Genomic DNA, 15,951 nt, shown 5'->3' on the forward strand with positions numbered 1-15,951 from the left:
ATTGAGAAAAATTGTTTGCTGCGAGAAGGGAGATATTTTGTTTTGAATTTTAATTTTCCCCATCGATAGACTATATCTAGGGCTTTTGCTTTTCATTGAACTTTCTTCATTTTATTTTTTCAATGTAAGCTCTGATATAATTAATATAATGTAAGATACTCCTTTTTACACTAATAGAAAGTTGTATAAAATTAAGTCACTGTTGCATGAATATCAGTGGCGTAGCGTCCATTAAGGCAACAAAGCGAATGCCTACACATAATTTTTTAAAGCAAAATTTAAAATTTTGTTTCGAGTTTAAATCTATAACAAAGCTGAGTTTAACTCTGACCTGTTTTTAAAACTTTCCTGTTCATTTACAGAGAAGCCATCAGATCCTTTGTAGAACTTGTGACAGAAGGCAAAAAAAAGTCGATTAATATTATACAGTAGACATTCGATTGCATTGGGAAAGTGTTAGCTGCAGGTCTGTAGCTCCCGGTCTGAAAAAAATTCGGACGACCCTGCACATCCGAACTTTTTCAGACCGGGAGCTACAGACCTGCAGCTACGAAAGTTCTAATTCACGAAAAGCTAGATTTGAAGGTTTTTATCACCAAAAACCTAAAATTCTTGGCAATGTATTAAAATATAATATGTATTTAATAGTTAAATTAAAACGATTACTTTTGCAATTATACTGAATTTTATGAAAAGGCAACTTTCTGAACAATAAATACCATATGGCATATGGTCTGGTGCCTTGATTTTAACGTTGTCATGCCTGTGCAATAAAAAATTAAACTTTTTCTTCGATTAAAGGGATGAAAACATGTAAATGTGGCGTATCAATTATGAAAAAGAAGTTTATAATATATATAGAAGTATATATATACACAGTACGCTATATATGATGTAGTTAGATATTTTATTTAACACGCCAAGAGGCATAACTCGTATCTTCAAAATAGCTACAGCTACTAGAGGACTAATACTAACATTTATTCAATTGATGTAAATATTTGATTTCTTATATAGATCCATACATGTACAGAAAATTCGAAGTAATACCCTGGCATTGGCCCTCTAGAATTACGTTAGCTTTATTGTCAAGGGATCCCAGGGAAAATAAATTGGTTCACTGTAAATATTCAAAATAAAACATTGAAATTCGTTAAAATGCATCTTCGCTAGCCAAGTGTCCGATGGGGGAGATGAGAAAAACGAATCGGACATTTGACTAGCAAAGATGGGTATTATATAACTTTTATCATTTTAAACCGATCGAGTTATGCTTATTCATGTAATATTAAAATATGACTTCTAATATTTATAATCAAGGTGTAAAATTATATTTCATAGTTATAGTAAGCACAAATTGATTAAAGTAATAAAAAAACCAAAAACAAAAAGCATCATACAATTATTTTTTCCATTGAAATTTGTTGTGCGTCCAGGCATGCTGTTTATGACCATGACCGATGTCTTATGCCTGCATGGCGAATATTTTTAAACAATAAAATGCTTTCTTTGATGATTCTTGCAGGATACGAATGTATGAAGGTGGCGACACTGCAGTAAAAAAATACAGAACACCTGTTAGCGGCATGATAAATTGTCTTCACCGCTTGGTGTGTTATTGGACCGACGACATCCAAAAAATAAGTATTCAATGCTTATATTTATATCATCATACTGATGTCTATTTGTTGGAAATATTGTGTATCGTCGCTGTTAAGTCACTATATTTACATCTACCAAGTATTATTTACTCTATTTCTTACGGAAACTTGTAGTCAATTCATAGCTCAACAGAAACAGCCAGACTGAAATCTACACGCCCCATTTATCGATTGGTCGAAATCTACAACGGCTGACACTGACAGCTAAGACAGAATTTGACACGCCCTGTATATCGAGTGGTTAAAGCCTACCGCGGCTGACACTGACATGGCTGAAATCTTTACGCCCCGTTTATCGATTGGTCGTAGCCTACAGTGATCTATGAAAAATCACGGATTGCACGAAATACATGTAATGATGATGATGTCAGACTCAAAGTCTCACAAGAGACGATTTGGCTGTTTCTTTTAGCTAACGTACTTATGTACGTTGACAGTAATTAAGTGAGTTTTACTTACTTTTCATAATCAATTTATTAATTAATCTAATGAAAGATGTTAATATAAACAATAAAATGCTTTCTTTGATGATTCATGTGGTTTCTGAAGGTAGCGATCATTGCAGAAAAAAATTACCGCGTTAGCGGGTTATGTATTTTTTTTTTGCGATGTCGCTATCTTTACAATTATTCCGAATGAATCACCAAAGAAAGCATTTTATTGTTAAAATATACGCTCTTATTCAGGGATATGAAACATATTAACATACTATTTAGGGTCGCTTCCGCGACTTTAAATATAGAGCCAGGAACTTTGTTAAAAATTCATTTTAATTGAGGAGAACGTAGAATTTAACGATTACTTTCAATTAGTACATATTAAATTGGTTATGTAAGATTAAACGTTTCAACTGATCTTACATTAAAATATCTTCCCAAAACGCGTGATTACTTTTTTGTGCTCCTGGCGAATGAATTAGCTAAGTGTATTCACGGGAGACTGAACATTGCATATGTCCAATGCAAACATAATGGGAAGTACGCGTATACACCGAATGTATTAAAACAATAAAATGCTTTCTTTGGTGAATTCATGCGGCATAACACGGTGGCGACATTACAGAAAAAATACATAACCCGCGTTAGCCTGATGGATGGATTTAATAATTGTTCCTTTTGTGTTTCATATTTTCTAACTAGATTAATGATAATATTAATTAAAAAAAATTACCATATTTATTGATTAACACAAAATTAGTAAAAATCATTTAAGTAAATAACGCAAATCCATACGCCTGTCGTTTACCTAATAGATGATTTTAATCTTTTTACGTTATAAATTTAGTATTTTATTTCACCTTTACTAAAAAAATTAGCATTGATAAAAAGGCGACTTTTCATTTATTTCTTTACGCAAAATTAGAAAAAATGCGCGAAGGACTTAAAAAAGAGGGAAAACTCTATAACGCAGAATTCCCACGATGCTTAAGACTGTCGATTTAAAATGCACGATTGCCGTTTTATTTATGTCATTTTTATTTGTATTAACTAATTTATGCATTACTTCAGATCGTTTTAGAGTTAAAATTTTGCCTTGTAATTATGTTCAGAACTGAACTTATTTATTGTTGCGATTAATTTATTAAATTACATGAAGTCGTGCGATACGAGTTTGATATAATCCGTTTACCACCCCTTTTCAGTATACATAATATTTTGATTATTATACCTGTCACTGAACCTTTTATGCTAAACTAAAAATTATACTACATGGACAGATTTGTGGACAAGTCTATACGGAACACCCAAGGAATACATGTGTACACTTTTACGATTACCTATATTAATGGATGACACGGTTTTTTTTTCATTAATATATATTTTTTTCAATCAACTGTTCACTTGATCATAGAATAAGAATTCAATAAGAATTAGTGTGTTTTAAAGAGGGGTGTGCTATTCAGCTCATGTAAAGTGTGTGAGTGATAATCATCTACAAAGCCAAACAATTTTGTTACACCAACTCCAAAAAATTAAAGAATGGTGACTGATTCAGATATTGAATGAAATTAAATGAGTTATGCTAGTATATTTTTGTTATTGAATTGTTGTTGTTAGCAAGAACATTGATATTGAAGTATCCTAGTGATAGTCTACGGCAGCTTACTGATCACGAGGGTCGATCGATCTATAAAACTGTTCCACGATCTTTGGGTTTATAGACCAATACTCTTTTGAATGTTTTCTGAATACTGGATGAAAACTGTCTTTTATATTATTAAATAAATGTAAACCAACAGGAATCGTGATATCAGTGGTTTCCTATATTCGGAAACCCATATAATAAAGAGAGGGCTTTGAAAACGTACATAATTATATAGTTGTTAGCTTGTCAATTCTCAGCAAGGAATCAAGCTGTTTTCTTGAGATTTCCATTATATTCCCCCAATTAATTCGGAAACCCATGGAAAAATATATGTGAAAAGTAATGTTTTACTCAAATGTTTCCGACTTCTTATTTTATCGAATTGTTCATAACTGCTAGAATCATGCATACAAATATGTATATCTATAAAAATACATCTCTATCTCGCAGTCAGGCGCTTTACGCGAGATACAGAGCTCACAATCTTTTAAAATGTAAGAAACTGGCAGGCAGTGTTTTGATTATTTTATGTATATTGAATAAAGAATAGAAATTACACGTACGGTTTCAAACTTTGAATTAGACAACCATTGTATTCAGAAGGATGTAGCAATCAGAAAAATATTACCACGGTATTTCACAAATTTAAACAAAAACCATTGCACAAGCATTGTTTACAAAGCAATGAATGATACATGAAGTTTTCGTATCTGTTTAAAACCTCGAAACTGGCATTCACCTTTTTGTCTCTTAGTATGTTTGTCAAATGTAAACATTTATATGCTTCGTTCTAGTTGACGTTTAAAGTTCTTTGGTACATGGCATTTAAATCAATCGCGCGACCTTATAGTTACCAGATATAATCAACACCTGGAACTATGCACGTTTGTTTATAAACATCCAGAACCCGCCATGTTGGATTGTGAAGCCCAGTAGTTGATCAGTGGATCTGAATTGACTTATTAATAATTGTTTTGACATCTTTTTATACTACTGAATGAGTAAATCTGGTGAATTTGTTTCACCTTGAAAAAAAAGTTAAGTAAAGGTGTATTTGAGAAATAAGAATTCGATATACAATAAAGGTCAGGGTTAAACACATCATGAAATTCATTTAATACATAAGAATAATACAACAGAACTAGAGCAAAGCTCGTTGCAAAGCAACGAGTGGGTCTTCCGTTAATGTCGGAAGTAAAGCTGGAAGTTCCTGTAAGAAGCAGAGCTCTTAAACCAATAACAAGAGTAACTAAAATAAAAAGATGAAAAAATCGAATATTCCTGGTACGACTTAACAAAATACGAATGATTTTAGGTACGACTTAACAAAAACCTTTCCGATTTTAAGAACGACTGAACAAAAAAAATCCGAATGCGTTCAAGTACGACTTACCAATTATTTTTGGTGCGAGTTAATTTTACTTTGAACATTACGCTATTTCTTAAACCAAGGACGCGGAATCAAAGTTTCCGGAAAAATCAATTTTTAAACTCCGATATCTCTGTAATGCATCGTCTGATTTTCAAACAAATTTCAGTTTCGTATTCAGCATGACCAACTCTACAAACTTCATAAACATTTGAAATTGAAACGAAAAATTCGAAAAATCGAAAATTTTAAAACACTTCCGGTTTGGACCGGAAGTGACGGAAACTAAATTCCAGCCTTATGTCCAAATAAAAACGATCAATGCTTCAACACAGAAAATTCCAAGTCTGTATCTTAAAGCGTTTTTGAAAAACGCCCTGGACAAAATCACTTTTTTAAAATTTAAAAATTGACGTAACGTAAAAACGGAAGTGACGTTGTACTTAAAAATTTAACATCTTTGAGGCACAATAATGCTACATAATCCCTGAAAGTTTCATGTAAATCTGTTGAAAACTTTTTGAGATATTAAGCTTTGAAAAAGTCAGAAAAATAAAGAAAAAGAAAAAAAACTAGAGCAAAGCTCGTTGCAAAGCAACGAGTGGGTCTTCCGTTAATGTCAGAAGTAAAGCTGGAAGTTCCTGTCAGAAGCAGAGCTCTTAAACCAACAACAAGAGTAACGAAAATAAAAAGATGAAAAAATCGAATTATTCCTGGTACGGCTTAACAAAATACGAATGATTTTAAGTACGACTTAACAAAAACATTTCCGATTTCAAGAACGACTTAACAAAATAAATCCGAATGTGTTCAAGTACGACTTAACAATTATTTTTGGTACGAGTTAATTTTACTTTGAACATTACGCTATTTTTTAAACCAAGGAAGCGGAATCAAAATTTCCGGAAAAATCAATTTTTAAACCCCGATATCTCTGTTATGCATCGTCCGATTTTGAAACGGCTTTCAGTGTTAGATTCAGCTAAATAAGCTCTACAAAACACATATTTGTTTTTGATTTGATTAGAAAATTCATTTTTTCGAAAAATTTGTTTCACTTCCGGTTTCGACCGGAAGGGACAAAATAATTTTTTCTGTACATTTGCCATAAGTCAATTCGCAGATTTACAATCACAGAAAATTTCAAGTCTTTATAAACAACCGTTTACGAGAAAAGTGCTGGACAAAATCACTTTTTGAAAATTTTTAAAATGACGTAACTAGAAACCGGAAGTGACTTAATGACTAAAAGTTTGAAGGCTTCAAGGGACAAGAAATTAAAATAATCCCTGGAAATTTCTTGCAAATTGGTTGAATAGTTTTTGAGATATAAAGCAAAAAAGAAGTCAGAAGGAAAAACAAGAAGAATAATAATAATAAAACTAGAGCAAAGCTCGTTGCAAAGCAACGAGTGGGTCTTCCGTCAATGTCGGAAGTAAAGCTGAAAGTTCCTGTAAGAAGCAGAGCTCTTAAACCAACAACAAGAGTAAAAGAAAAAAATGAAAAAAAATCGAATTATTCCTGGTACGACTTAATAAAATACGAATGATTTTAAGTACGACTTAACAAAAACCTTTTTTAAGAACGACTAAACAAAAAAATCCGAATGTGTTTAAGTACGACTTAGCAATTATTTTTGGTACGAGTTAATTTTACTTTGAACATTACGCTATTTTTTAAACCAAGGACGCGGAAAGAAAATTTCCGGAAAAATCAATTTTTAAACCCCGATATCTCTATAATGCATCTTCCGATTTTTAAACGGATTTCACTTTCGTATTCAGCATGACCAACTTTACAAACCTCATAAACATTTGAAATTGAAACGAAAAATTCGAAAATTCGAAAATTTTAAAACACTTCCGGTTTGGACTGGAAGTGTCGGAAACTAAATTCCAGCCTTATGTCCAAATAAAAACGATCAATGCTTCAACACAGAAAATTCCAAGTCTTTATCTTTAAGCGTTTTTGAAAAACGCCCTGGACAAAATCACTTTTTTAAAATTTAAAAATTGACGTAACATAGAAACGGAAGTGACGTTGTACTTAAAAAATTAATATCTTTTAGGGACAGTGATTTGCCATAATCCCTGAAAGTTTTATGTAAATACGTTGAAAACTTTTTGAGATATTAAGCTTTAAAAAAGTCAGAAAAATAAAGAAAAAGAATAATAATAATAATAATAATAAAAAGAAACAATAGAATAACAAGAGGGTCTTCCGTTGGAAACGGAAGACCCTAAAAAAACAATAGAATAACAAGAGGGTCTTCCGTTGAAAACGGAAGACCCTAATAATAATAAAAAGAAACAATAGAATAACAAGAGGGTCTTCCGTTGGAAACGGAAGACCCTAATAACAAGAGTACAGCATGTCGACCAATGGAGCAGTGTCCTCTCCCTCAGGCAGGTCATTTATTGATGAACCCCGGGCAATCACAGCTATAGAAACAGACATGGAGTATACAATACTATACGGTGTAGCGTGTCTAAGTGATACAGAGGTATGGACACGGGGTGGTAACAACATGAAGATGAACCTCTACAACCTCCGGGGGGAACTAGTTAAGTCCATCCGAACCAAGTCAGGAAACGAACCACGGGACATAACAGTGACAAGGAGTGGGGATCTAGTTTATACTGATAGAGATGATAGAACTGTGAACATAGTGAAGAATACACAGATACAGACAGTGATCAGACTAGAGGAGTGGGTTCCTCGTGGTGTCTGTAGTACCTCCTCTGGTGACCTCTTGGTTGTCATGGACAGTGATGATAAACAAACAAAAGTTGTGTGTTACTCTGGCTCCACAGAGAAACAAAGCATCCAGTTCGATGACAAAGGACAACCCCTCTATTCAATTGGTATGGATAAATACATTAGTGAGAACAGGAACCTAGATATCTGTGTATCTGACCGTGATGCCCGTGCAGTAGTGGTGGTCAATCAGGCCGGGAAACTCCAGTTTACCTACACTGGTCCTCCCTTTACTACCAAGGGATCATTTGATCCATGCGGTATCACAACAGACAGCCAGGGCCGGATTCTGATATCAGACAAAATCAAGTACCGTATCCACATCCTGGATCAGGATGGGCAATTCCTCCGTTACATTGACAAATGTGGTTTAGATCATCCATGGGGTTTATGTGTAGACACAAGAGACAACCTGTTTGTGGCTGAAAGGTACGAAGGTAGAGTGAAGAAAATACAATACTACATGTAAATGAAGTAACTGCACAAAATTCATGTTATGAAAACAACCAAGTACAAAGATACGATGCATATTACACATGTATGGAAGATAAAATGTGAATTTATTGAATGCATAAATTAGATGTAAATATGTCCATTCTGTATTTCATATTTATTTTGTGTAAAGACTGCATGAAATGACGTTTATGTTTATTGTATTTATCTATTGTATTCATTGTACATGTACATAAGTTGAGAATATTTTGTGTTTATGATGTAAAGATTGCAATCATTGCAGATGAAATTCTTCAAACGTTTATTATTCGATCACATCATTTTACCAATATCATACCTTCGTATCCCATATGAAACATGTATTACATGTAACACCTGAACATATATATTAAAATATTTACATTTTCAACTGCCTTTGTCTTTGATAACATTAGGAATCAATTTTAAAGCCTCAAGCCCAATAATAATTTTATAAAAGATGTGTGACACAACATGGGCATGTCATATAACATAACAGCGTAGTAATACGTTGCACATGTTCCATTAAAAAATCCTTTTTTAAAAGTGTACAAATTGGAAATAATACAAATATAAGTAATAAGGAATCATTCTTTGAATATTATGATGTGATAATTTCGGTCGGAGCGTGGTCAACTCTGTTATAAAGCCCTTCGTTCTTTATTGGATTTGACCATGCCCCGACCGATATTATAACCTCATAATACTCAAAGAAAGATTCCTTATTCCTTAAATGTAACCACTCTTTGACAGTTTTTTTTTAAACTTCAGATTGCGCTGTAGACTTTCACTTCACGTGCATCATTGTTGTATGTCATTGAACGATACGCATTTAAAATTCATAATTGTTGTTATTTTGCATGAATTATCACGAACTGACTATTCACGTAAAGTATATGTAAACCAATTAATTGTGTTCATGAAGTATTTTTACTTGTAACTACTGTAATAAGAGTAAATTTCGCCTAGTGTTATATTCGTCCCGACCTCATTCAATTGCAATCAGTTTCCCTTCGTCTTGAATTCGCCCAGACAAAGTTGTGTTTAAAAAGAAAGAAGAATAATTTGAGCCAATGCAATTTGCCAAGGCTTAAATTCGCCCGTAGACAAGAAGGACGAAATGGCAAAAATATAACGGGGGCGAATATTTCCTTGTGTATACAGTATATTAAATGACCAATATTATATATAAACACAATCTTCTCATTATTAGATGCGGGATAAAACGCCATTACAGAAAAAATAGATAACACACGTTGGTGGACTATCTTTCTTTGGGGGGCAATGGTCGCTTTATGCATATACCTTGTCTTCTTAACCCGCATTGTTTTATTGTTACGTCTTTAGTTAAACATAATAATCGATTTGAAAGAGTTACTAAATTATTGAAAATGTACACCGGTAGATGCGATAAAAGAATAGCCGAATCGTCCTATATATGAATTGAAGTTTAACATCATCATGATTATTTATTGAAGTCCATGATTTTTACCACACTTTAGGCCTCAAGAAATCCACAAAGATCAGCCTGTTGAACAGTTTGGTTCTCTGTCAGCGGAGACCTCTCCCCTGGCCTGGTCACTGATGGATGTACCGCGGGTTATCACATCTATAGACACAGGGTATGAGTATGGAGTATATGGTGTGACGTGTCTGGATGATACAAAAATATGGACCCATAGTGGTGGTGACAACATGATGAACCTCTACAACCACCAGGGGAAACAAGTGGAGTCTATCCAAACAAAGTCAGGGAACACTCCAACAGACAAAGCAGTGATAAGGAGTGGGGATCTAGTTTATACTGATTACAAAGATAGAACTGTGAACAAAGTGAAGAATACACAGATACAGACAGTGATCAGACTACAGGGGTGGAAACCTCATGGTGTCTGTAGTACCTCCTCTGGTGACCTCCTGGTTATCATGGACAATGATGATGATAAACAAACAAAAGTTGTGTGTTACTCTGGCTCCACAGAGAAGAATAGTATTCAGTACGATGACAAAGGACAACCTCTCTATTCCTCTGGCTACTATAAATACATCAGTGAGAACAGGAACCTAGATATCTGTGTGTCAGACTACGACGCCCGTGCAGTAGTGGTGGTCAATCAGGCCGGGAAACTCCGGTTTACCTACACTGGTCCTCCCTCTACCACCAAAGAATCATTTAATCCACGCGGCATCACAACAGACAGCCAGGGTCGGATCCTGACAGCAGACTGTGACAACCAAAGTATCCACATCCTGGATCAGGACGGACAGTTCCTCCTCTACATTGACAACTGTCATTTACAGCGTCCATTTGGTTTATGTGTGGACACCAGAGACAGTCTCTTTGTGGCTGAGTTAACAGGTATAGTGAAGAAAATTGAATATGACATGTAAATTAAAGGGAACTAGACACATTTCAGGTCAAAATTTTTATTTTTTTTATTTTTTATGCATAAAATAGCTTACCTATGTTATTTGAGTGATTCGCCAAAATTTGACTGTTAGTATTCAAGTTATAAGAGAGATACAGATGTAAGAATTCATTGTTATGTAAACAAAGCTCGAGTCTTATACTTGTTTACAAATAATGTAAAGCAAGGAATTACCATTTCTTTGACAAACTGACTCGTGGCAAACAAAATAAACTGATTCAATTTGTTTTTAAATAATATTATCAACAGAAAAAGCAACATTTGATTAAAACTTATGTCAATAAGACACACATGTAAACAATAACAAGACTCAATATTTGTTTACAAAACAAAGAATATCAAACTCAATATCTCACTTTTAACTCAATAATTTACTTTCAAATTTTGACAAGGCATTTAGAATACCAATATTAACCATTCTAAACATTAAAAACAGAACAATAAAATTTAGAATTTTGAGCTCAAATTGTGTCCAAGTCCCTTTAAATAGCTGCATAAATTATATGTAAACAAATGAACCAAATATATATTTTATTCTGTGTGTAGATATTACATGTAAAGAAACTATTTACATTGCACCTGAATATATTGTGTACATAGATGACAATACTGGGTGTTTATATTGTAAAGATATTTATCATTACAGATAAAATATATATAATCAGTCTAATCGGGTCATGTAAACTTTTTTTAACAATGAAGGCTGTGTTTATATTTCTTATGAAACATGTATCACATGTAAACAACCTGACCTATCTATTAGATGTAAACAAATTGTTCACTGTACTTATATAACGGGTAGGTTTCCATGTATTTAATTATATTGCATGAAATCAAACTATGTGCGTTTTAACACCAATGATTTTATGCAAACAATTTGTTTTTTTTTCATATTACATGTAGACTGACTATTCTTGTATATGTAAACAAAATGACCGAGTTTATGTAATTCTTTCCATGTATATTAAATGACTCAATATTCATTTTCATATGAACAAACTCTGTTTGTTTTTACTAGACATATATAGGATATATACACGTGGTTACTGACAAAAATTATGTTACATGTATTAATGACGAAGGTTAATGGACATGTAGCACTCAATTCTTCACAAGCAATGAGGCGAGGCCACAAAGGGACTGGGACATTACTGATAAAGAGGAGTGGTACAGGTATATTAACCAAGGTAGAATTTCATTTGTCTTAGATAATTATTATTACTTACCTTTAAATCTTAAGAATTAAAGTTCTAGTAGTCGTGTGTGTGATTTTCTATTAAGTTAAACCTTGTTTTCTCTGATGAATATCCCAAACTTCAGAAAATCTTCATCCACATTTATTTAAAATATTCAAGTGTTTTGCAGGAAATGTATTTATACAATAAGTATATTTACATGATTAAGCTTAGTATGGATTTTGCGAGTTTCAATCAATAAAACTTTAAAAATTGGTCATGAAATGATGTTTTGTGAATCAAACAAGGTTGTATAGGATACAAGTCGATATTTATGTGGTTAAAAGTACATTACATTGGCAACCAAATTGCTTTCACCGCTTTAGAATTCTAAAATTTAAAATATTTGACCCAAAAATAATGTATAATTATTTTTAGAAAGGGAACAATTATAAAAAAAAACCCAGCAGAATTTCAACTTGTGACTTACAGATTTGTAGCTAATGCTCAAACCGATTGCACTACGAATCTTGGTAACAATTTTGGTGGTAAACAGTTATATGTATATACAATTATACTTGATTTTATTGTTAATTTCAATCAGAAGTACGTAACAATATGAAGGTGTATCGTACCACCTCTTTCTCTCTCTCATCATAGATAATTCTCTTTAAGTCGAATAGAAAATATTATTCTTTTTATTCATACACTGCGTGATCTAGGTGATGAAAAGACCAGGGACGGGGGAGGGGGGTGTGTGTCCAAAACTCCGGATGGATTTACCCTGGAAAATTATTACTTTTTAATTTTATATAGTGCATTTACCAAAGGCCTCCCCCTACCCCCCTCCCCAGGCAAATTAAACTATCTTTTTACCTCGAGACACCCTGGGAAAACCGCGCAGAGACTTGAAGTACATATGTATACATGGTATTATATACATCATGTACATGTTGCTTTATTATTTTGTATGAAAGAAATTGCATGATTCGGAGAAAACACGTATCTGGTTTTAAATGAGGTCTTACATTTAATTTCATGTAATAACGTTTATCTTTATCAGAAAAATATTTGTGTTTTTTCTAAGGCACGTATACCTATTTATAAATTATCGAGTGAGGATGTGTTCCCTTTAGACAGTCCCTTTAACCTGGTATACCATGCTGACCGTAGTCGGACGAAGATCTTGTAGTTTTCATCACATCTCAATTACTGTCAATCAAAGTCCACGTGGTACAAATGAACGATATAAGATTATTCCGGTTTGTACGACCCTTAAATTTCCGGAAGCTCATAATTACGTTAATTCAGTATGTGAAAGGGATTTTTATGTATTTCAACTATTACAACCAACGTTATTTCTTATTTCCTAACGATACAATAGGTAAATCTGAAGTCATTCACACATATGTTTTCAGCTGTACTGCCTCTTTAAGACAAAAGATTGGAATTCTCTTTATTCTATTTACACGCACATAATAAATTAAATTCTCTGGAAATATGTAAGCACAGGAATAAAAACATTTGAAGTTAATTCACATATTATACTAAATGCGTGATTGTCATTTGAAACACACTCGTGATAGGGTTGTGGCCACTTGTAGGCATATGCCTCGGCTTATTCCCCCAAGTTCATTAGTACATACAGGTACCATCACCAATCCATTAAGATTAGACTTTTGAATCTAAAGTTGTATAGCGTATCGTAGAGGAGCAGATTTACGAGTCTTATTTTAATTAGATTGGTACCATCACCTTTCTGCGGATGGCAGATTGAAGGACAGACCTAACGAATAAAATGCAAAACGTCAAACTCATTATCCGTGAAGAGATTTTAATCAGTTATTCACTAATTATTTATTTATTAACTTTTAATCCAATGATAACGTAAACTTTTCAGATAAAAAGCCGTTTTCTAAAAAAAGAAATCATTTCTGCCTCTCCCGTCTCCTACCTCCTAAAATGCAACGAAGAAGGAAAATAAAAGACTGTCATAATAGTATAAAATCTCTTTTATTCTTTTTTTATAATTATTTTAGAATTTTTTTAAATTTGGTATATATGTTTAAGCTTAATTGTGTGTATTTTAGGATGATTCTTTACTCGCTCAGTTTGCAAGAGCTTGTTTTCGGCTGCTTCGTCAGAGACTAATTAACCTTTACAAGCTTTGAATTTTAACAATTTCATCAGAGGAAACTGCAACTATTAATTTAAAAGAAACAAATTAACAAATAACAATAATTCAATCCATTTAACAAAACATCATGAAAAATAAATAAATGAATATGGCTATATTTTAGATTTCAAAATACATGTATTGCAGTTTAGTTGCTTTAACAAATGATATTACTATTCTATATTAAGATGATAAGAATTACATGTACAGGTAAACTTACTTTTAAAGAAAACAAGTTGTATCATTTAACAATATTGATAAGAAGAAACCGCAACTAAGGTTGTCAGGGCGCGCTTTGCTATTTTACCCAAGCGGGCATGCATGTTTGAGAGAGAGAGAGAGAGAGAGAGAGAGAGAGAGAGAGAGAGAGAGAGAGAGAGAGAGAGAGAGAGTGAGTATTGCTCCTTTATAATCATAGGCACATTAGTTACATTTATGTTCAATACACTGTAATTGAAAAAAATACCGTTTAGTGGCAAAATCACACCACAGAACTTCCTGAATTTATTTTGTGAAAGGCTATATTTCATTATAGGCATTAGGATTTGTTAAGAATAATTGATTCATGCAACTAACCTAGTTTCTTTATGTCATCACTATTTACGGTGGTTTAACCATGCATCGGGCACACTTGGAATTTTCTTTTTGATCATACATTGAAAATAAAGCAAATTAATACACAGATAGTCTGTTTAATTATGGATCGGACAATATTAAGCAAGCAAACGTCGAACAACAACACAGTAGATATTAAAAATAACGATTTATTTCTTCATACGAACTGCAGGGATAAATAAGTAAGTATTTGATATTTAGATTTAAAAAATATTTTTTCGAGCTCTGGCCCGAGAAGTTGAGATTGAGTATTAAATCATAAGGGTTAAACTTTGATGTTTATTAGTATGTGCGAGGATAGTCCACATGACACTAGTATATCACTGGTATAAAGCCAATATGCGTATCAAATGGTACGCATATCATAAGATAATGACAAGCCATGCAGGTTCGGAAGTTTACACTGCTATATTTATTTATTCAGGTCGTATTTCAGCGGAAAATATAAAGGTTTGAGTTTTGAGTCTTCACGTGTAGCGACTTAAAAAATAAACATAAAGCGCATATAATTATTGTTCGAAAGCCTAGTAAGGTCAAATCGGAATGTTAAAAAATAATAAAAAAGTCGTTATAACGAGATAAAAAGTCGTTATAACGAGAGATAAAAAGTCGTTAATGCGACTTTTAAAAAAGGCGTATTTAAAATGAAATAAAGAGTTATTATTACGACTTTTAAAAAGTTTTTTTAACGAGATAAAACGAGGGGAAGGGTAATCATTGAATTTTTATTTCACTGATTTTCATTTCCTCATTTTCACCTCCATTTATTACATGCTTCCAAGCAACTTCCTGATATTTCAATTTTTTCTATGTAAATTCAAGAAAAAATGTCTGCTGCGATGAAAAAAAAGACAGTCCCTTCTTCCCCTCCCCTCCCCAGTGCTACTTGCCTGCAGTGTACAATGTAATAAGAATACACAGTGTTCAGATTGAGTTAGGCTTAACGTTTAAATATTACAGTAATCTAACATTTTTACAATCGTGTGTACCAGGCTGCAACGATACAGCCTTGTGTTAATGCTGTAGACATAGAACCTTAGATCTCGAGGCTGAGACATGTGCCTTGGATAAAGCAGCCCGATTATTAGTCCTCCAATAACTTAATTTATGTTTCATATTTTAGTTGATTGAAACAATGATAAAGAATGCAGAAAATAAACATAACCATGTAAAGGAGCATTTCGTTTTTTTTTTCTACTTAATAATTTCCACG

At 33.0% G+C, this 15,951-nt stretch overlaps 1 protein-coding gene across 1 annotated transcript; it reads left to right on the forward strand.

Annotated features, from left to right (window-relative positions):
• Nucleotides 1–7,472: 7,472 nt before the first annotated feature.
• LOC109617050 (uncharacterized) lies at nucleotides 7,473–12,184 on the forward strand. The gene is made up of 2 exons (XM_066069990.1): nucleotides 7,473–8,301; nucleotides 9,846–12,184. Exons 1-2 carry the CDS (start codon nucleotides 7,487–7,489, stop codon nucleotides 10,732–10,734), a joined length of 1,704 nt encoding a protein of 567 aa, XP_065926062.1. The 5' UTR covers nucleotides 7,473–7,486; the 3' UTR covers nucleotides 10,735–12,184.
• Nucleotides 12,185–15,951: the final 3,767 nt, after the last annotated feature.

This window comes from Magallana gigas, chromosome 8 (genome assembly GCF_963853765.1).
Source record: "Magallana gigas chromosome 8, xbMagGiga1.1, whole genome shotgun sequence".
NCBI classification, from domain to species: Eukaryota; Metazoa; Mollusca; class Bivalvia; order Ostreida; family Ostreidae; genus Magallana; species Magallana gigas.

What these genes read in the sequence shown, in the direction of transcription:
- LOC109617050 (XM_066069990.1), top strand. Translation starts at nt 7,487, where the DNA reads ATGTCGACCAATGGAGCAGTGTCCTCTCCCTCAGGCAGGTCATTTATT. An exon ending in AACCTGTTTGTGGCTGAAAG is followed by an intron (nt 8,302 to 9,845) that starts GTACGAAGGTAG and finishes ACCACACTTTAG; the next exon opens with GCCTCAAGAAATCCACAAAG.